The 23,049-nt window shown below is 34.5% G+C and overlaps 1 protein-coding gene across 6 annotated transcripts in view; it reads right to left on the reverse strand.

Annotated features, from left to right (window-relative positions):
- Positions 1 to 23,049, reverse strand: part of Vps13D (vacuolar protein sorting 13D) — a 571,041-nt gene that overhangs the window by 295,854 nt on the left and 252,138 nt on the right. For all 6 annotated transcript variants that reach the window (XM_081740126.1, XM_081740128.1, XM_081740131.1 and 3 more), the window contains exons 21-28: positions 22,700 to 22,868; positions 20,357 to 20,569; positions 12,898 to 13,143; positions 11,146 to 11,359; positions 9,393 to 9,654; positions 5,410 to 5,546; positions 3,657 to 3,909; positions 2,853 to 3,013 (exon numbers count right to left, since the gene is read on the reverse strand). In XM_081740126.1, the coding sequence (XP_081596252.1) occupies positions 2,853 to 3,013; positions 3,657 to 3,909; positions 5,410 to 5,546; positions 9,393 to 9,654; positions 11,146 to 11,359; positions 12,898 to 13,143; positions 20,357 to 20,569; positions 22,700 to 22,868 (1,655 nt within the window). The remainder of the gene's footprint in view (positions 1 to 2,852; positions 3,014 to 3,656; positions 3,910 to 5,409; positions 5,547 to 9,392; positions 9,655 to 11,145; positions 11,360 to 12,897; positions 13,144 to 20,356; positions 20,570 to 22,699; positions 22,869 to 23,049) is intronic.

Raw genomic sequence — 23,049 nt, forward strand, 5'->3', positions numbered from 1 at the left:
TTAAGTGTTCCATACGCACCACATCATCTCCGTCTAGTACACGACGACGTCTGTCAATTACCTAAAATAGGTTTTACAAAAACAGAATTTATTTTCGTTTCCCTGGCTCCAACAGCCTTCAATTGAGGAAATTGTCTATTGTATAAAAGGAAGCAGTAAAATATATATCTGAATTAATATTTTCGAAAAGTCTCGTACAATGATTCGTTTACTTCTACATAAAGGTTACCAACAAGACTATGACGGTAAACACCAGTAGTTAGGCGAATGCCCATGCGATGATGGTGTCCATTACCTCGGCAGAGAGAAGCAACCAGATGAAGAAGCTATACAGTAATAGTCTTACTTGGACTAGATTAGACTATGGTATAACCATAACAGAGAACACTCGAAGCGTGGTCGAAAAATGCATGCGAAGGAAATTCAGACCTATGAGGCAAGAATATCTAAAATACCGGATAAGTGGTACTTAAACGGCTACAAATGTCGAACTCAGAAATCGTACCATATCTACAAGCGTCGACAACGGTCATCGAGACAGAGTTCTGGATCATGAAGGCAAGTGTGGTGTCAGGAAAAATGTATACACGGTGTTCTTTCAGAGAGAGAGAGACGAAATGTTGTCTCGCGCGACTAGCGAACACGACAATGTAACATTATTTGAAGCTGTTGAATGAGGCTGCGAAGATAATTGGAGCGATGGAAAATAAGAAGGTCGTTAACAAACAACGACAGCAGACAGAAGCCTGACAGTGACAGCATCTTCGTACTTGAGAGATATTGTTCTCTTGCAAGAACAGCTCTACGAGATTAGAAAACATAAGGTCCCTAAGGACGCTCATATAGAAAGTCGGGAAAAACTGCGGAAAATGGCCACGAAGACCTCAAGTTGTAAAGTTGCTTAAATATTTTATAACGAAATGATTTGTGCTATAACTTCTCCAAATCAAAGAAACTTGCACTGTGGTGCTCACGACTGAAGAAGGCACGATTAAATCTGACTCTCCAGGTAATTGCCAGTGATCGAAAGATCCGAAACCCACACTGAAAACAGCTATGCAAGAAATGCATTGGATTTGATCTCAAATACCACACCAGGGAGCCACAGTGGCTCACTGGTTGAGAGTTCACCTCTGGTGTATGGGATCCTTGGTTCAGTCCCAGCCCGCGCCAACTGTTACATAAGCGTACATTAATCATCCTAATCACAGATTCTCACCAACCACCTGCGAGTCCAACAGCCGTACTTGCGGTTGAGATGGCAGACAAATACTTGCCAATATATAAGTGTCGTATGTACGATAACTAAAGGTGCCCTCCAGCTCAAATTCCTATTCATCAATGTGAATCCGCTGCTTGAAAGCGGAAAAATTTCCTATCTCAGATGGTCGCTCCATTTAACGCGTATATGAAATCACTGTGACAACGCTTTTGTTTTCAACGAAAACTGCAAACTGCTATAGTTATTCTGGTACTTTCTCATCCGTCTTATTATTTTCGTTTCCGCTAGAAGAATGCTTACGCACTGTGAAATATTGTTTAATATAACATTTTATAAAAATACTGCAATATGTTCTTGTCGCAATGATGAATTACAATGAAATAAAATAGATAGGCGCGCAGCAAGATTATTCTTTTTAACAACCTTATCAGTTAATGATTCAAGAGCTGCTGTGAAAATCAAAGTATCGGTAATGATTTCTTTTGTTTAAAAGATACGCATCGTGCCACTTTGTCGCTTCAGAAAATGAATAGGAAATAGCCCCAACGAATTAGTATCAAATTCAGTGACAGGATTGGTTAAGTTGTTTTCGAAATAATGAACTAGGAAGAAATCTTGGTTGGCGGTATGACCTAGATCCGACACAACAATCCTTACAACTGAGAAGTCTCCTGCAAAATCACTGTCACTGCTGGTAACATTTGGCGATTACACAGGATCCTTACAACTGAGAAGTCTCCTGGAAAATCACTGTCACTGCTGGTAACATTTGGCGATTACACAGGAATTCTATAAGATTTTGTTTCACAAGGTTATACGACAAACACTCGATGATAACTAGAGCATTGAAGAGCTAAAGGGAATGAATTCCCGACCACTAAAATCAAGATACAATAATCCGCAGTACACGTATCCATCTAGTGCAGGTTTTTTGGTCTTGTTTTCTGTTTGGTTATCTGTTACTTCTTTCATATAAACAGTATTACAGTAACAGATTCATACTTGTACTTATATCACGATAAAATCACACAAAAGAAAAAAATCAGAGCATACAATCTATAACTTTAACTCTATTTCAAAGACTACGTTGTTGAAAAAATACAAATACTTTAACGTACTGTACATCACTAGCTGCCCAGAAAAAAATTATCACATAAAAAATACTGCATTTAAATACTTATTTTAAGAAGTACTTTATTAGATTCCAGCTTAATTACTCATCTCATATCCTCTATTTTTTGCATATGTCCATATATATATATATGTTATTCTCCTTGCTTGTTTAACTTTCTTTTCAATACAGAGACAACATGATAAATGGATCTACAACCTAAAGTGAAATTCGAACTTGTATTTCCACCACGAATTGACCCTGGATCTCCCAAATCCAAGACGAGAACGCCAGAAATTAGTCATGAAAATGTTTAAGAAAGAAAGATGTACATATGCACGAATATTTATTTTTGTTAAAGAAGTACAGATGATATATACCTATGATCTTCTGTGTACGAGGAGACTAAATTATCTTGTTTGATTAAAGTTTCTACACTAGATAATTTAATAAAACTCATCCTAAAATATATTTCGTTACCCATAACACTTTAGACACTTTTCTGAATACACAGCTTACCGAATTATAATGAGACGTGAAATTTGGAGCACTTTTATCCACTTGTAAAACATTAATATGAACCAAGTTGTCCTCTCTATATATAGTCTTTGGTGAAGTTGACAGACGAGGTGAGGGTGGGGGAGTGCATGGATATTCAACAGTAGTTTTCTTCTTGACAGCTAAAAAAATAATTCAAACACAATTTTACTCAGTAATCAATATAAGTTCTACAGTTATCAGCAAACATTTAGCTATAACATTAACTGGAATAATTTCCAAGTTTCACCGTGTAAATGAACGCAATTATTCTTTGCAAGGAAATTTTTTAACTTAGCAACTAAATATGAAGTACCAAGGTAATCGTTGTAAATCAAAATGAAGTATTTTATTTTTAAAAAAATAAGAACACGTTTAACGAATTCTTATTGGCAATTAAAAGTAGCCATCATGTAAAAAGTTTTCATAGTTTTCAATTGAAATTCTGCAAAGAATAAAGAAATGAGAAGAATAAATTTTTGTGTTGCAGAAATTTTGATGAAATATACTTTATTCATTAACGTATTTCAACCAAAACCCACCTTATTTCTAAATGAATGAAATATACACTACGAGTACAAGATATCACAGTTTGTACACAAAAAAGACATGAACACAAATATGATAAATACATTCCTCTACACAAAAGGTGTGGATATACTGTTGTTATAAATTTAATTGAAGATATAAAGGTAAGTCTTTCGGCATGTGCCTGCAGAAAAGTACAGTTGCCTATCAAAGAATATTTAAAAGAAAAATGATTTCTCATAAAACCACAATACTCACATGATTTCTGCTCTCTAGATTTCTGAGAAGTCCAAAATACAGTTTCTGTTTCCAAGCGATCAGGTAATGACGACGATGGATGAACAACTGGCTCATGAGGAATTAAGTTAGGACAAGAACTAGAAAGAAATGATCTATTCGTGCTTTGTTCATCAATTTCGGAGCTTTCTGAAGACGATGAAACAACAATATAGCGATATTTTGAATCAGGTTCCCTTAATAGGTCTTCCATTACCAAAGACCTGAGAGACATCTGCAATACATAATAATATTAAACTTAACAAGCAAACAAAAATAAAAATGTATTATGTAATTCATTTTGCATTATTAATGATATTAAATTTCACAAAGAAACGTCAAATATCCTTTCAAGTATTTTCAAAGGCCGCTTATAAGTGATACCACCTCGTATGAATGGATCCAGAATACTGGGAAGATCTGGAGAAAGTGCAACTTGCCTGATTAATATGGCATTCGACTACTCTCTGCCGTCGCAGCAGCTCCGATGCATTGTAGAATAAAGTCACAGAGAACGTGAATGGTAATAAATGGAATATTATTAAATTCCACGTACAGTGCACTCAGTTTGGTGAGAGAAGGTGAAGGCGGAAATATGCGCCGGATTCATGTCACCAAAACGGGCTGCAGTATTCAAGATATTTAGGTGTGGGATTGGGTCGGAAAGGGCAAGTGTTCAACTTCGTCCCAATGTTCCTCAAACCATATCACAACAGCTTCAGCTGTGTGAATGGGCGCACTTCATCCTGGAATATGGCGTAATTGCCCGTAACAACATTTGAACCATAGGATGCATATGGTTACCTAAAACCTCATCATAGTCACGGGACTGACGCGAGCGGTAAGCGTCAGCACAAAACCCACTGAAAACCAGAATATTGTGGTCCTTAATATCACAGGGCCACCGCCATGTTTCACGGTTGAGGGAAGACACTGTGGATCATAGACTCCTTTGAGTGTTCGTCACACCCTTGCTTTTAAATGATATGAACGGTGATTCATCACATGTTAAATTACACATTTCTAGTCATCAGTGATCTGTTATCTTTCTCACGGTCCCACTGGCGTCGTGTCGTACTCCTTTATCAGCGGTTTCGTCCGTCCAACCCGACCCCGTATTTCCATGTCTTGTAACTCGCGGCGGAATGTGATTGATTGTCGATATAGGCCGTGGGAAATGCTGCTTGAGTTCCTCTGTCACTGTGGCCGGTTTTCTTGCAACCACTGTTTCTCTTCACCGATACGGCTATGCCGAAAATTTTGTAGGCCGTCATTGCCTTGGACATTGTCCCTCGAACACATCCAACAAACTACACACTTTCGTCACGCTCCGTCTACTCTGTTTATTTTACATTACCGTTCCATTAGTCCTTACTTAGTACGGAGTTTGCACTGATTTACTACCGCCAACAGCAGCTGTGATAATCACCTGAGCGTTGGCAATTCAAATGTAAGACTTGTCTCCAACTCCAAGAATTTCTATTATTCTAAATGATATATAGAATAATATATCTATATCTGTCTTGCCATTATCGTATAGGGATGTTTAATAAATCTAATAAATTTGTTTAATAAAATACTTCACTCTTTACTCTCTGTAATTTTCATAAGTAAGTAAGCATTAAGCAATATGAAAGTATTACAGTGATATTTATTAATTGAATTATTATGTTTACTACTCTTACTGTTATTGAATTCTGCTAATATATATAATATATTCGAAATGACTGCTCACCTGAATATTTGTTTCATATCTATGGGATTTATCATAATGAACAACGAAGTCCTGGAAAGATAAATCAACAAGGCCTTTTTCTCCATCACCAAAATCTCCTTTTAGCTCGACAGTAAAGACTGGAAGTTCGAAGTGTACTGAAATAATAAGAAAACTAATTTCCATTGTAAAATGTCTTTACAACTTTGTACATTTGCCTACTAAATGAGTTATAATAAGAGTAAGTACCATCTGATTAGAAGTATTTTCAATTGATATGTTGATAACTCAAACTAATCAAACATTACGTCTAAACTAATCTATGATACTTGCTTTCTACTCAAACTTTTCGACATCATCAATTATTCTTGTAACTGTCCGACTAAATCTTTCTAGGCACACTATACGATCCAATGCGTAATCACTTTCTTTATTGCTTAATAGTTATTTAATATAACGAAATTTCCATGTCGTGGGTACAGGCTTTGCTTTTTAATTGTCTTTATACCTTTAATATAGTACTATATAATAATAATAATAATAATAATAATAATAATAATAATAATAATAATAATAATAATAATAATAATAATAATAATAATAATAATAATAATAATAAAATCTCTCCCAGCTCCCACTGAGATGGCAACTTTTTTACTTCGTAAGTTTGTCAGTATGCAGATTGATTTGATAATTGAAAATTTCTACTGATTTTTACATTTTTTTTTAATTAAGAGAGGCTTTATAGATGTATTGAAATTCAGCTTGTTTCTCTGAATTATTGAATAAAAATCTCATATATTTTCCGGGTATAAGAAAGCACTCACAGTGTCATTCCAACGTAGGTACTAAATCAGAAACTGATTAGAGTGAAACAGAAGGGCAATACTTGACAATTATTGACTACGTTTTTCATCTAAATTTCATTTGGTCGCGAATCACAATAGATTTAAACAAGTTTGAGAAGAAATGTTCCTCTGTTATCTCATTGGTCGAAGGTAGCACTGATATGGCAAGTGGTCGGAAATCACGGTCGCTTTTTACAGCAATACGTGAAGAAGATATTTGTTATTATTAAATATCTAAGTACACTCTTGTTGAAAGTAACTGGCCATCCATACACTCGCAACCTTATGTAGCAAATTTTAATATTTTGACTTAAAGATATTGACTAAAGACTATTAGCTGAGCTATCCAAAGAGAATCAGATGGGCAGTTTTTAAAATTAAACTGTACACCTGATAAGTTTAAGCTCCAGTCAACTTGTGATCTCTGGCCAAATCGCTTCTAACTCCTCTCCCCGGTGCAGAACCAAAAACTAAGCTCTATGTTAACCGAGTTTCATGAATTGAGGGACCCGCTTAAGATCGGGATGCTCGAGCTGCGCGTTCGGCGAGACCGTAACTATTCCTACTGCTAAGTTCCAAAATTATACACACTGTGTGTGCGGAAAAAAAGGAGCAGACTGAGTTCTTTGTTACCTGTGTACTAGAATCAGAGATGAGTTCAGAAAAAATCTAGGGGAAATTTTCTCTTTATAAATATAAGTTCTGAATGGTTGAAATAATAATATTTACGCTTACATTATCCATACGTTCATGTTTTGTCTAATACTTTTACTACAGTTCTGGTTCTACAAAGGACTGCGTTTAGATAATGACCATAACAGAAACGTGCATTTTAAATGCATTTTGTAAGTCAAGGCAAGCTTAATAATTTCATACTTTAAACAGTACGGTTAAATTATCTCTCCCCCCACTATCCCTCCCTTGTCCTCCGAAGGGTTCACATTCTTCGTGTAAAAACGTTTTCTCCGAGCTGAAACTGAAGATATATGTGAACCGATAAACATATATTTAGAATATACAAATACAATCATCATGAAGTTTGTTAAGTTTCAAGCAATACAATTTATTTCTAACTTGATTAAACTTACACTTAAAAGATATGCACCTACGCCTTAGATTCTAAATGAATCTTTAGTCAATGACTTCGGCATCCCTACCTTTTATAAGTTTCTCCTGTCTTAATACAGAGTGTCCAATATACAATGCAACCCGGAGTTTGGGATATTAGAACTTTTGAGCCTGGAGCGATACACAAATAATGGTTATACCAAAATGAAGCCTTGTTCATGCATATATTTTTAAACTAGAAAGCAGCGATTGAAGTAAATTAGGAACCACACAGTGTTGCCAGATGCAACCAAAGGTGTATTTTTTTTCCAAAACGTAAATTGACTTATAACTCATACGAATAAATGTTCTGTCGTTAATTTTCAGTTTGTTTAGTTGGAGTAGCTTGGAAACTATGGAGCAGAAAAAAGAATTTTTCATTTCCACCGATAACTAATCGGATGAGGCCTCTGTAAGGGGGGACTAGGAAAATCGTAGTTTTCATGAATTAACACTCTGAATTGGCAACTCTGCTGATGTTTCAGTGCATCAAAAGGTGTGTTAAGGGTCTGTCTACATTATGCAATTCCTGAAAAGAACGAAAAAGGAACTTTGAAATTATTATGATAAAACTGTTACTTACATGCACCCGGCAACACTGATACTACCACGCAATGAGTTATCAGCTCTACAACAGATGCTGGAAGTATCCCCTGTTTTGATTCAAACACGGGTTCACACGTTTCACCATGTTGGCAGCAAGTTTACGAAGAGTAGAAGTGTTAATGTTCTCAATGGTACTGCGAATGTTCGTTTCTAGGTCTTGTATAGTTTGAGGATTGTTCTCCTATACCTCTTGTTTTAAGTAGTCCCATAAAAATGGATAGCAGCGTTGCTGGGTGCATGTAAGTAAAGGTTTTTTCATAAGTTTCTTTTTCATTGTTTTCAGGAATTGCATAATTTAGACAGATCCTTAACACATCTTTTGATGCGCTAAAACATCAACAGAGTTGTCAGTTTAGAGTGTTAATTCATGAACTACGATTTTCCTAGTTATTCCTTACAGAGGTCTCATCCGATTAGTTATCGGTGGAAATGAAAAATTCTTTTTTCTGCTCCATAGTTTCCAAGCTACTCCAACTAAACAAACTGAAAATTAACGACAGAACATCCATACGTATGAGTTATGAGTCAATTTACATGTTTTGCACAAAAAAAAAAAAAAAACTTTGGTTACATCTGGCAACACTGTATGGTTCCTAATGTACTTCAATCGTTGCTTTCTAGTTTAAAAATACATGCATGAACAAGGCTTCATTTTGATATAACCATTATTTGCGTATCGCTTCAGGTTCAAAAGTTCTGCTACCCCAAACTCCGCGTTGCATTGTATATTGGACACCCTGCACTAGGTACTAAAATTGAATACAATGTGACAAATTTTTATACAATCTGCTTAATGCACGGTTGAGGCTCACTGACTTGGCGGTTGTACTGTCTTGTTCTTGCGCTGGTAATTTCCACGCATATATTGCTACCCACAAGACGTTTTCATTACTGTAGGAATAACAACTATACAACTTAGGACGCTCTTTATTATGCGCAAAATAAACCAGGCTACAAACCGTTAAATACAATACAGGAGTGATACCCTCTACTGCTTGTCCCGCCTCGCTCGCTCAGTATCCGTGATATATGTACATAGCACTGGCGCCTCCAGCCAGAGATGACACTTCTACGCTGATCGTGTAATATAAGTTATTGTTATTATTTTTACAGGAACATTGAATTAGGAGCTGGTTCTAAAATTAATCTTATATTTATTAATTTTTTTTTTTTTTTTAATTTGAAAACTGAATTTAATGCCTATTACAACCATAGCTTGAAATAAAATAATTATTATTTCAAACAGTAATACTGAGAACTGTCTTGAGTTGATGTGAATCACCAATTCTTTAAAATAACTAAAATTTGGAAGATCTGTCGTATATGTTTGAAAATGTTACACAACTAATACGAAAAAAGTTATATTCTGCTGTTACTATTGTTAAAAATAAAGGATGTGTGAGTTTTTCTCGTAACGAGAAAATAAATATCTAATAAACTTACTTTTCAGTATAATCATATGTTCTTTTTCTCCAGACTGCTTCATATCAGTTTTCAAGATCCTTGCTCGGAGAGAATCATCCATTTTAAAAGCGGAAACATCGTCTTGCAACTCCTCTTCTTCCTCAACGATGTCACCCAAATCATGACTGGGATGAGATGATTCTTTATGTGTATAAGTTAAGCTGTCAAGAGATTCTAGTAATTGTTCGTATTGTTGTCTTGACATGGAAACCTTTAAGGGTGTTACTACTTTACCTTGTACCTAAAATTGAAAAGAAATTGGATAAGTTATGCACGATATACAATTTAAAATTCATATCAATTCTCTAATACTATTTCCTCTTTTATTTACCGAACTCTTGCCGAGCGGACGTTTTCAATTATATGTTCTCAGCATATCACCCTCTATGACCGCAATTTTTGGCTTTCCAGAGTCCTTCTTCTTGACTTACAAAATATCTCGCGATAGTGGTTCAATATAAAGAATACGCCAAAGGATCGAATCCAAGACCACTTAAGGTTAGCACACTTATAACTAAAGTTATAATTCACCAAAATTGAAGTTGAAAATTTTCATTTCTATACAATATTGTATAAAGCAATTCAAATCTGAAACCAATAATTCAGTTTGGAACGTAAATACGTGCTAAATAAAATAGCAAAATACAATTAATAAGAAATACTAACTGAATTGCCCAGTGATCGTTACGACAAAAATAATGGCAGGTTGGTATCCAGTTTCCAAGAACAGATGAACTACAAAGGAAAGATGAAGGTATGCTGCGCACATACACCAATGACAGTTTGACCAGCGTCGAAGAGAAATAGAAGTATCGAAAGGACTCGCTTGCGGTTGTTTGCTGTATGACTATAAGATAGTCTGTCAGCAGTCACATCAAGTCACCGATTAATAACGCGTCGATCCTTGGTCCTTTCCTCGGTGATAAAAGATAGCAACGTGGATACTGCTGGACGGACGTCTCTGAAACATAAACAATGTAACGATGGACGCAGCTCATGGTATAAGAATGTCCAGGGGCAACAATAAGGGTGCTCTGTTGAATATCAGTTGTGGCACCTCGGTGCATATTGCGCCCGCATTGGAGATGATTGCTTCAGTGGCGCTAAACTTTAACAATGACTACGAACGGTTCCTCGGTCGTGAGATAAGACCAGTTCTCGGTCTTGTCACAAAGAGTGGAAATGTGGACACGTGCATCTCACGAGAATTCTAACCACAATTAGTCACGACTGCTTTGGTCGATTTTTTTTTTTTTTTTCGGGTCACCGACTGACGCAATATTCAACTACTTTTAGAGGTTCGTGTAAAGGTAGAATTGATTGGTTTTTAATGAAATGTGTGTGCGAAGAGAAAGGACGTGTCTGTCATTTTATTTTTAATATCTTACAGATTGATGAAGCGAGGACAGAGAGTCTACAAATCCTTGACTGTCCGGAAGTACAGCATTGATTAAAAACTTTCAACAATGAAACTATCTAAATGAATAAATGTTTTCAAAACTATCGATACTTAAATGTCCATCGAGTACTTTCACAATATGCTCCCGTCACATAATTGGTATCCAACAAACGAACATTTATGACCTTAACAAGAGATTCATTTTTTTATTCATTTAATCCATAACGCGAGTAATTCCACATTACAATTTTCAATTTTATTTTGTAATTCCTTATTACTAAATACGAGACCAGCATATGAATTTTATATTAGTTAAGAATTCACTAACTATACCTGGATAACATCCTGTTTTTCTATTTCTTGAAATTCCGTGCCAGCATCATCTCCTAAAAGAACGGTGGGGAAACTATCTGAATGTTTCATAACATTCCGCCCAATATCGCGATCAATGATCAGTTGTATTATTGTATCATGAAGAATAGGTCTCCCATCTTCAGTACACGAGTACAATTTCTCCGCTCTCATTAGCAAGCTCTCTGATACTGGTCTATGTTACAAAATATAAAAAAAAACATATGCATTAATATTTAACGTAATGCTTACACATAACACAACAACTAACACAATCATATATCACTGAAAGCTATAAAGAATTCACCTACTCTTAGCTTTATCCAATGCCCAATCTCGAAGTACCTTTTCTGAATAAGCATAATTTACCTTTGGAAGAATTAAAGTAAAAGTTACCAACAACTGCCAGCACAGTGAATACTTCCCGCAGCGTAAAACTGCCAGTAACTTCCAAATGAATAAACTAATTTACATACATTCTCAATTTTGCCTATCTCGTAACTATTCAATCATATTATGACAACCCGAACACCCTCTTGCATGGTTTCAACTGTACATAATTTGGGGAAGTATATGTAATTTATAGAAAGTTGTGTTCTCCCTATACCATAAAAACCACTTAAATTGCTCTATTCCTTATGAAGCTGTTGAAAGAAAGAAAAGAGTATAATGCATATGGCATTTTCGAAGTTCTATGGATAATCTTACTTAACAAGTTCTATTTGTAACTAACATCATAATTGTTCAAATATTTAATTTCATATATTCCAGTTCATATATATATATATATGAAACTCTACAATTTGTGTAATAACTTATAAGTAGGTAATGACATTACTTCAACTTCTCAATGGCGCAGCTAAAGTAAGGAAATGCTTGTTTATATATTTTACACACGTATAATTTTGAATTTCAACAACAAATGTAACTTAAAAAACTACCAATTTTATAACTTGGTCGATGGAAGTTTTTGATGTATACGACCTACAAGAATTGAACATTTATGGGTATTAATAGATAACGAGGATATCACTCTCTATCATGAAATGGTTATTATTATTTTTTTAAATAAAAACTACTGCAATTAATGTGAGTATACTAGAAAGCCGAGTTCTACATCGTGAATTTTAAAGAAGACCAGTTTCTGTTTTTATGTTATTGTAAAAAGCAGACTTCACATCAGGATTTCTAAAACCTTAGTATTGTTTATTAAACTTTGAGATCTCATATTCCAACAGTTATCAACTTGCAAACTAAGTACAAGATGACGTTATGTATTTCTATTACGTGAAAACATTTTCGAGTAAGGGATTCTAACCTACCGATGTTAACAGAATCTGTCGAAACTGTTCAGGAAAACCTTTGGTAAGAAGCATAATTAGACAAGTAATATGTTTTGTCTAATTATATACACCTCAGTATGTTCGGCGCAAACTAAAAATCTTGACTTAAAATAACTGACTTTAACACCAGAACCAAATAATTTCATTTTAATACTTCTTTCTGTTGTGTTCAAGTTTACCGACAGACAGTCTTGCATGTCTTGGCATTAAAACGTAAACGAAATAGAAGTAAATAAAAAATGAACCACAAAGTTGTTCAAATGGTTCTACACTACCTACACTCAACCCCGTTTCCTTGCTAAACATCTTAAATATTTTTATAATATGATTTCTCCCAGATATTCAACGTATCTGGACTTATTCTAAGTAAATTATTAATATCTGAACTTACTGAAAGGCACTCTCTTTTGACTTCCACTTCTTTTCCACATTTAATGAATATAAGTTCATATCTCGGATTTCAATGCTATATCTTTCCCTACGCGACATACCCCACAAATCTTCTGCTTCTAAACATTCGGGGCCAGAAATATAAGAATTCTGAACTGTTATTTTGCCCAAATGAGCAACAAAAACATCTGAGCTTGTTGGGCTTCGTGGCAGTACTATCACAGGAGTTTCCAGAACGATGTCTAATCTGAAATGAATTAAAGAATAACAACAATATTAAAAAAAAAAAAAAAAAATCATTTTACGAAAAGCTACCTTCTTACACTTGCTAAATTATGCTCTTGTTCGTAACAACTGGATATACTCTGTTATTGTGGAAGTGAACGAAGTAAAATTATTTTTAACATGTAGTGCTTTCCTTGTAGTGGCATATTTTTCATGATCCAAAAATGAGAATACATTAACTATTTGTTAGTAAAACTAATTTTTCAATAATTATTAAAGAACATGTAAAGTGGAGAGCTGATGATTGGAAATGCGTACTACGGTCCGATGAGCACTCTTTTACCTTATTTACTAGGTTAATATGTCAGCTGCCCAAAAAAGCCTATACTCCGAACTGTTTTTTTCTTTAAAGTAAAATATGGAGGTGGCTCTGTGATGTTGTGGGCTGAGATTTCCTGGTATTCCGTGGGTCCTGTGATTATACCTACAGGATGCATTGCTGACAGTGATCATGAGAACATTTTAGGTGACCATGTCTATCCTATGTTTTTGGCCAATGACGCAATTTTCCAATAAGACAATAAGCCAATTCACACTTCTGGAGCTGTTAAGGTGAAGTTTCATGAACATACAGATAAACTATAACAACTTTTCTAGCTTTTTCAATGACCAGATTTCTATGTTATTGAACACCTGTGGTCAGTTCTGAAGCTCAGATTTCGCAGTAGGTATCATTATCCATCGACGCACGACTTAGTATAATCAGACGATCATCCTAAAACATCTCTTACATCATTCTTACACCCTTGTAAGCAAAACGGATTAGAATTAAATGACAATAACATAAAAAGGATATTATTGCGCCACCATTGTTTATTATTGGAGGACAGATTAGTATGACCTAAACCTTATCTAAATATGCATGCAAATATGCACAAAAAAGCTCTAGGATATGCACTTAAAATTGTGAAGTGTGCATTAAAGGAAACATACAAACCAAATAAATAACGAAATCCACATCTATTTCAGTGCTTCATATATGCTGCACACAATACATTTTACTTCTGCATATTTGATCGTTTAAGATTGCAATAAATACGATGTGTTTTTCAATATCTTCTGGGAGAAAACTTTTGCGTTTGTTTGGAACTATGTTTTTTATAACTGGAAAACGATCTTTCAGTGTCACAAGTTGTAGCTGGACAGAATTTTAGTAATACTATTTCATCAGCAGTGTTCTTCAAAAACTTGAGTTGATACACCACAGTAGTATATGCACTTAGTACTCCACTTACATTCTGCAACAATTTCAGTTCTGGATTTGTTGCCATTACTGACGTTCCAAATTCATACTGACGTTCCATTTTCTCCAAAAGTTTTTCCAACTTGCTCAGGTGAGATTTGTTTTACAACACTATCAAAGAGCTTCAGTGATGTTGAAAGCTACGAACCTTGTTCTTCTAAACGAGGATCGTCTTGGGTAGTGACCGAAAATGAGAACTAATAAAGGCTAGATCGGACTGAATATTGTCGGCGCTGCATGCATTCCTTTCTTCTTATAAGTCGACACAGTCTAGTACTGTTTGGACATCTTGTAAATATTCGTTGTAATACACTGCTGCTTCGATCCATGCTCTCCATCGTTCAAGTATTGGTTCTGGAGGTAATTATATTCCAGGCAACATTTCTTTAAATGAAACTACACTGGAAGGTGCTTTCACAAACACCTTCTTTTTACAGAGGAAAGAAGTTTGTTAACATTTGGAAATTGACTTCGTATTCTTCTGGAATTTTATTAATTTCACTAGCTGAACCTGCGCTCTCTACACAGCGCATCATTCGCATATGAACATAAATATTCTTCTCATTCATCACATCTGTACATGTCTCTTTACAGACACAAGTGAAAAAAGTCTTGATTTTAAAAAAAAAATCAGCAAAGCGTATCATAAAGGGGACCTCAATATTTCGCAACGTTTGCAAGATTTGAGCCTACTTCCGGATGAAGTTTCTAATTCATGCATGACCAGTGTTTTCTTTCTTCTTGCACGCAGTATGTAATAAGCAAATACATTACATACGCAATTAATTATAATCGCAGTTATATATGGTGTTCATTGGGCAAATCATTCCAAAAATAAATATTCATTACTGGTTAAACTGGAGAAATGGTTATCGTTCCTTTTTTATTATTATTTGGCCATGAAATAAACGCCTGAGACATATGCAACCGCTATATACAACAGTGTGGTGTTGGAATGTATAAAGCGTAGGATATGGTGCTTTAGTTTTTTTTTTTTAATTTCAACGCTTCCATGCGTACCCTAAAAAATGTAATAAAGAAATAACGGCCATGTTTTTAAAATATTCAATTAGAACTGGAAAATCTACGCAAAATTTCCAATCGATCAGTGAAAACGTCATCTTTCTAGAGCCTGTAGTTTCCGAGATCTCATTGTCGAAAGGATTGGTCACAAACATATAAATTTCCACAACATATAGTTTAAAAGAACTCGGAAGCACAATTCATGTGCATTGATTTTGGAGAAGGCTTATTAAAATACAAAGGCTTTGAACAACACTTTTATATCATAAACTTTATGAAAAAGATCTAGTTAACTGATTTAATTAAAGTACTCGTACTTAAAAAGTTTGTCTCTGTTAAACGTGAAATCACACATAACCGTAAATGAAAGATTTGAAAGCCATAGTTATACGTTGGAGCTCGGGCGCTTTTAATTGCTATTGTAGCATTTTAATAGATAAATGAACAATAACGGTGGTATGTGTTACTCGATTCAACTTAGGATAAGATACTTTCAATACATCTCCAGCTTTGAGCATGTAAGGAGCTGAATCTGTTAGTAATATCAGAAAATTGTTCTCTTTCTCACCATCTGGCCACAGAATACGCAGACCATCACAAACGACTCTAGCAATAATAGATTTTTTTTTTCAATTCTCTGCTCAAAATCAAGTGAGGTGATCATTGTTCATCTGGATCTAGTTTTCCAACTATATTTGCGATGTATCTACCATAGGAATCAGTAGTTTCATCTACTGCCATCCAGATTGGAGAAGTGTCCATATCACCTCTGATGTCCTGTAGTGCCTCAGAAAAAAGTTCAACATAATTTTTCCTTAATTTTTCTCTCAATATTTCAGGCCTCACAGTAGGACATTGAAAAAATATAGGACAGTTTGGTTTACAAAATAGGACGTTTGGTTTATACAATACAATTTATGTTCTGAAGCACAAAAATAAATAAATAAATAAATAAAATAAAATAAAATAAAATAAATATATTGTAAGAAAAAGCCACCCTTCACCCCAATAGGCAACTGGAAAAAGGATTTACATTAATACAGAATACGAGTATACATAATCTTTTACTTTCTAAACATAGTAGACCTACTGTATTGTTCTGAAAAAAAAAAAAAAGAAAAGAAAGAAAGAGAAAAAAAACTGATTGAAATAAATATGACTTGATTTACTGATTAAAAGAAAAATTCTTATGGTCCGAGCTGTCTATGCCTTTCCCTCCATCCATTACTATTACACTTACACATTTTTACATTTTGAAGGTACAATAATGAACTGTAAAACACTAGTACACGTGTTACTTTTGCAATTTTTTTTTTGGCACTTTTTAAATCGTTTGGTTAGAGCCTCAATCAGGGCTTGTGGAGCTGACACATCATCCATGAGCCGATGCTTTATTGCTTTCTGAAGTCGAACGTTTCCCTCTGAAATTAATTTTTCAACTTCAAGAACTTCAAAACACATGTTTTCCTCCACTTCTTATTTTGGCGCACAATTTTTTCTTCTGCTGTAATCTTATGCTCACTTGCTTGTTGTTCTGGTTTTTTTTTCTTTCTTTTTTTGTGGTCCATACCTTCATGACACTTCTTTTGTGCTTCTTTGAAGTACATTAACATATCTTTAGTGATATTAATTTCATTTACATCCTTACTCACTGCGTCTTCAATCATTCGAAGCCCATTGATGGTTTCTTCATTTAGTCCTTGTCTCTCGCATTGTATCATGTTCTTATTTGTCGAGAGACCACGTTATACACATGCCTGCCCGTATGAAAGTGTTAACACTGCTTTCACAAGTTTAGTAATTGTTGGATACTTTGGTTTCTTTATATGATTTTCCAGCATTACTTTGTTCCAATATACGTCAACACTACAATCAACAAAAAAGTTATTGTGTACACTCTGATCACTCATATAAATTCGCCACTCGTCTACAGCCTTGTCAATTTCCCGACTGGTGAACACCTGAGGCCCACAAGACGCTAATCGTTTCAAGGATGACAATATCTTATCTTGCTCTTCATTTGCATGTCTAACAGCATGATGCAAAATCTGGCTTTGTTACAAAATCCGGTTATTCAGCGGCAGCCTTTGTTGAAGGTAACTTGTTATTGCTATGAAGAATTTCTTTGCATTTAATGTGAATAACCGTTATTGCACTTTATCGACTTCTTTCAATGCCAACCGTGCGCCTTCACCGATATTAATTTTGTTATTTGGCAGTATATTTTTTTCTTCTTTCACTTATTAGAAGAACAGATCCAGTTTTTCCATTGTACAGATCAAATACTACAAATTTTGCCATTATTCTTTTAAGTAGTTCAACTAATTCATCATGCAAAATGTGGATAAATGGTTCCTGATTTTGCATAATCACAAGGAATTTATCGAACAAAGTGCCTACACTAATAAGAAAACGTCAGTATGCAAATATAACAGGAGATCTCAAGTTCTAACAGATTCTCTTGTAGCGTTCTGACTGTAATGAAATTTGATTTTGCTTGGGAAGGGAATTCAAGAAATATTCTGTCAGTGCTGGCCATAGAGAGACAATTCTAGAGCAATATGGAACTACCGATAGCCACTGAGTGCTGACATACCGAAACACACTTCCTCCTTCTGCTGTTAATTTACTTAAATCTTCTCTGTGTGCAGGACACCAGTGAAACCAAAATTGTAGATCCTCTAGCATTTCTACCAGATCACAAAAAGTGTTTAGTTTCAAGCCAATTCCAAATGTATTATGAACTTTATTTTGACATTATTTTTCATTACTTCATATCTTTCTAATGAAATGAAATATTTGAATCTAATTAAACACTGAATTATTTGGTCAACGTATTTCCCTCTGAAATAAATAATGTAACAGCATTTCGTTCATCATAGCTCTGCAAATTATATATACACTTTTAACAACTGTTATACAACATAAATTTCAAGACATTTCCAGTTCATAAATAACTTCCAGGACATTTCCACGATTTTCACCATTTTTCTGCTTTCCATGACACTTTTATTTTCAGGTTTTCTAGGACAGAATAATATGTGGGATCCTGCATATTATTACAGCAAAATTGGAGAGCATTGGCATACGTTGGTAAAACCAACACACCTAAATGCCTAGCCAATACTGCAGCGCACAGTGCTGAAAGGAAATGCTAACACAGTCTGCGTTATAAGAAACTGGAGCATGGCTAGGTTCCTCAGCTAAGCTTCATTGGGGAAAAATAAGCACACGGAAAACAAATTAAAAAAGAGTGGACATGGAATGATTGGAAAAATAAATTAAAAAAATAATAGTGAGGATTAATGACTAGTCAAAAATAAAAAATATAAAAAAAAACTAAGATTTAGTATATTGCTAATATGTAGCAATTTAAATCATCACTGAAATTGCCTTTGGCTTCTATTTTTTAATAATTCAATCACTGAAAAATATACAAAATAAAGGACAATATTAAAATATAGGACAAATATACCCAAATTTACAAAATATAAGAATATAGGATAGCTGGGAGCCCTAATATTTTGTAAGAACTACTCCAAATTTTGAATTGTTGATTTTTTTAAAAATATATTTGCTGCAATAAATGCTTTGCACATATCTTTGTAAAATGGTTCTTGACGTCCTTCTTCAGTTTTATTTCTCCTAAATGCTTTTTCTATTGTTTGCTGCTTAGATGTGTTTGTTTTTTACATGTCTCTTAATGTGTTCTGTGTTTGTTCTGCCTTAATGTGTTGCAAAACCTGAACCATATTTTCACAGCGTAATTCTCTGCTACGTACTTCGCAGAACACAGTCTTTCCATCCGTGGATATGCTTGAATATTCTTTAGTCCATTGTCTAAGACTGGAACTCCTCGAGCTTTTCTTTTCGGCATTATTATTTAGCAACACTACTACACGACACAAGGTATCAAATAACTGTAAAGGTATGAACAATGAGATTTATTATTTCTGCAAGTGCCAGAGGGAGAGAAATCTAAATGAAAAGAAATTCCCTTTGGCTTTGTTTGCGCGTCTTTTAAAATTCCTCACTAATGTTAAAACCCACAAGAAGTTATTTTCAGTTCTTGGGTTTTCTAAAAATTACTAAAAATTAGGACTAAAAATTACTTTTTAAATCTGAAAATCTCCAGTCAAGTAACCATACACTAGTAATTTTTCCCAAATCTGCATATATATGCAATAACGTCTCCACTATGCAATATTCATCAAAATATGTAATTATATGCATAATAAAACTTCGCGTTTAGACCCCTAAGCACCTAAAACAAACATTAACAATGTAAACATATCGATATCATACCACAAAAAGAACATGCAAATATGCAAAAATCCGCACTCTACTTATCATTCTATTATATTATTTACTGCATCCAACTATTGTGTACCTCCGATCCCAATTCAACTGAAAATTTACTGAATGAGGTGGTACAGGTGGTTAGAGACCAAAACACTCTGTGTGTATATGTTATCCTCAGTTTCGATTCAGCGTTCTGCACGAACACTTTTAAGAGCTTGGATCGCTACGTAGGATTATGGCGCCATGACTTTAGTTGAGTTGAGCTGATTTTGAGTTTAACGTCCCGTTCAGCAGCAAGGCTATATGAGACGTTCACCTACTCATTAACGTAGAATCCGAACCACATAAGCCCTCGCCGGGAATCGAACCCGGGTCCCTCAAACCAAAGGCGCGTACGCTAACCATTTAGCCACGAAGGAGTTATCACGGTGCTGTGGCATCTAAAATGTCAAAAGAATACAATTGATAGGTATTTCTAATAATTTGGACGTTTCGTTTATTTAACTCTAAGTCACTAAAGAACTGATGGCAACTATTACTTTGTAATCGCTGAAACAATGTAAGCAGTCAATTAAAATTTAACCCCTAAATAATAATAATAAATTACTTAATATCCACGAGAAAGTCACAGGCTTCATCCTCCGTAGGTGTATAAGGTGTGTAAGGTGTGGTTCCTTTGATACTGGACATTCCCTCCAGATGTTCATAAGATTGTGAGAGACTCCGGCGACGACGACGAGGCGACATCTCGAGTGAACCACCATAGAAAGATGATGATAGGCGACTATTCATGTACAAACTCTGAGCTAGAGCTTCTGCTCTGTAATAAAAAATAAGCGAAATAAATACGTAATTTGATATAACACAGACATTACAAATTGACACAAGAGCACAAGGAAGTGAATACAATTCAGTATTATTACAATAAGTTCCATACGTTCCATAAATAAGTATAACTAATGCCTGAACACAAAATCTGCCGTAAAATATATATATATATATATATATATATATATATAAAATACAAAGGTTAAAACTGAGACAAAAACACGGATATTCTATTTTTGGAAGAAGTTTTTACCTGAAAAAAAAATGTAAATTCTATAATTTTTGCTGTATTGATACAACTAAACATGTGAAATCCTTATTGAATAAATTACTTACGCCTACATTTACTCGAGGAGAAATGTCTAAATGAAAAATTCGAAATATAGATATAAAATCTTGAAACAGAAACACAAGAAGCTAAACAAACCTTCATGTTACACAAAACAAGTAGCAGTGTTACGTGTATACCATGCAAAGAGGTTTGGTTTATCGATATATTTTCTCAATGTTGAAACCAGAAGTAGTAGTAGATTCTGCCACTTCCGGTTTAATATATATATGTTAAAGAAATATAATGTATTCTTGGGACGCTTAATTCGTACCAGAAAACTAATTCTCGCTACCTATTAAATTAACGTTTTAAATCTATAATGATCAACGTTAAAACTAGGAGTGCTTGATTTCTGCCACTTCTAGTTCGAATAGTCTTAGAACGAACTACTCTTAGAATAGTCTTCGAACCTATTCTTAGAACGTTAAATCGGCTTCAATAAACCGTTTCTCGTTATCTCATAGTTTTCGCTCTATGTAGATTATTAAAATCGTAAGTTATTGTTCTTGACTTCTACCACTTCCGATATTAATAGTTAAGAATGGGTATAAAATAATTCTTGAGACGTTTAAACGATTGTTGGAACCGCTGCTCGCTATCTATTAACGTTTACGCTCTATAGTGATCAAAGTAAAACCGAAGCGGTTGATGTCTACCACTTACGGTTTGAATATCGTCACTAAAAAGAACTCGGTTCTCAATTTTTAACCCTCTAGATTCTTATCAAATTTGGTCGTGATCCATTAAGTAATTCTTGAGATTTTTTTGTCTCCCGAACACACGGACAGGATAAATATATAGAGAAGATTGGGTAAACCAAACTCTTTTAAAAATTTTTGAGTCCCATATTTAAATTTCATATGAAGCGATTTTGTTATTCTTATATTAACTCTCTACTTTTACGCTCAGAAATTAAACCTTGTTGAGTAGTTGAGAGTAGTGTCCTACAAAAAAGAATTAATGTAAGTATTATGTATAGTGAAAATAAGTAATTCAATTAGGACACAAGATGTGCATATAAATTGTTTTCTGTCACGAATACTATCACTTATGGGAGTATAAACAATAATGTATTGTACAAATGTTTAGCTTTAACTGAAAAAGTACAGGAACGATTTCAATGAAATCTTCACCAATATCTTCACAAAATTTCACGATGGTTATCGGCTTGTTTGTTTGTTGAAGTTAAGTGTCCCTTTTCACCATAGAGGTTATATGAGACGTGGACCTAATTATAGAATTTAAGATGGAATTCGAGCCATCGTAATGCGTTGAACGGTCCCCTAGCGGGAATCGAACCCAGACCACGTACACCAAAGGCGCACGCGCTCTAGACACTTGACCAGCAGAAAGAACTGAATGGTTATAGAGTACTCATCACGCATAGATTATAGGATACTAATCAATAACGTGAAAGGAGATCGAGTTGTGAAAACAAAATCAATAATAATTCTTTCCATTCATAAAATATACTGGAATATACTTCTTTTCGTATACGAGAAATCAATTTAAAACTAAGTCTCGACTTTCAGAATATTCTTTACTATTGACTTCAAAAAGAGAGGTTCGAACTCGCGTAAACTTTAATTAACCTCAACGAGTTTCCTAGGCCGGAAGTGAGTTAGTATGTTAAATATTTTCCACCAATCTTCTTTTACGGGTGAAGAACAGGTACTTCGCTAGTGAAATATACTCTTCCATTGTTGAAAACAAAAATATACAAGTACTAATATCAGCGAAATTCTATTTAATTGTAGGAAGCTTTCCATTATAATAAATAATTTCACGTACCGTGCATGTACAAGACCAATAGCCATCTCAGTAGCAGCTGATTTAATAGACTTTGCTAAGTTTGTCAAATATTGTTTAAATTCAGTCGCACAAGACTGGAGTTCATTAAGAAATTGAGCTGAATGTGTATAGCACATGGATGCCATCCGTAATTTCACTTCTGCTGCATCTAAAAGAACAAATTAAAAGCACAAAATAGTAAACATTCGCACAATCACGGTCTAAAGCTTCTTGGAGGTTACACACAGAACTTCAAAACATAACACTCAAGGCATTTTCTATGTGACTGTACAATGTATTTAAAAAATGGTTATTGCTCACCTCTCTACAAAGCTCTCTGCTAGTTTTGA

The sequence above is a fragment of the Thermobia domestica genome, chromosome 15 (genome assembly GCF_964235325.1).
Source record: "Thermobia domestica chromosome 15, izTheDome1.hap1.1, whole genome shotgun sequence".
NCBI classification, from domain to species: Eukaryota; Metazoa; Arthropoda; class Insecta; order Zygentoma; family Lepismatidae; genus Thermobia; species Thermobia domestica.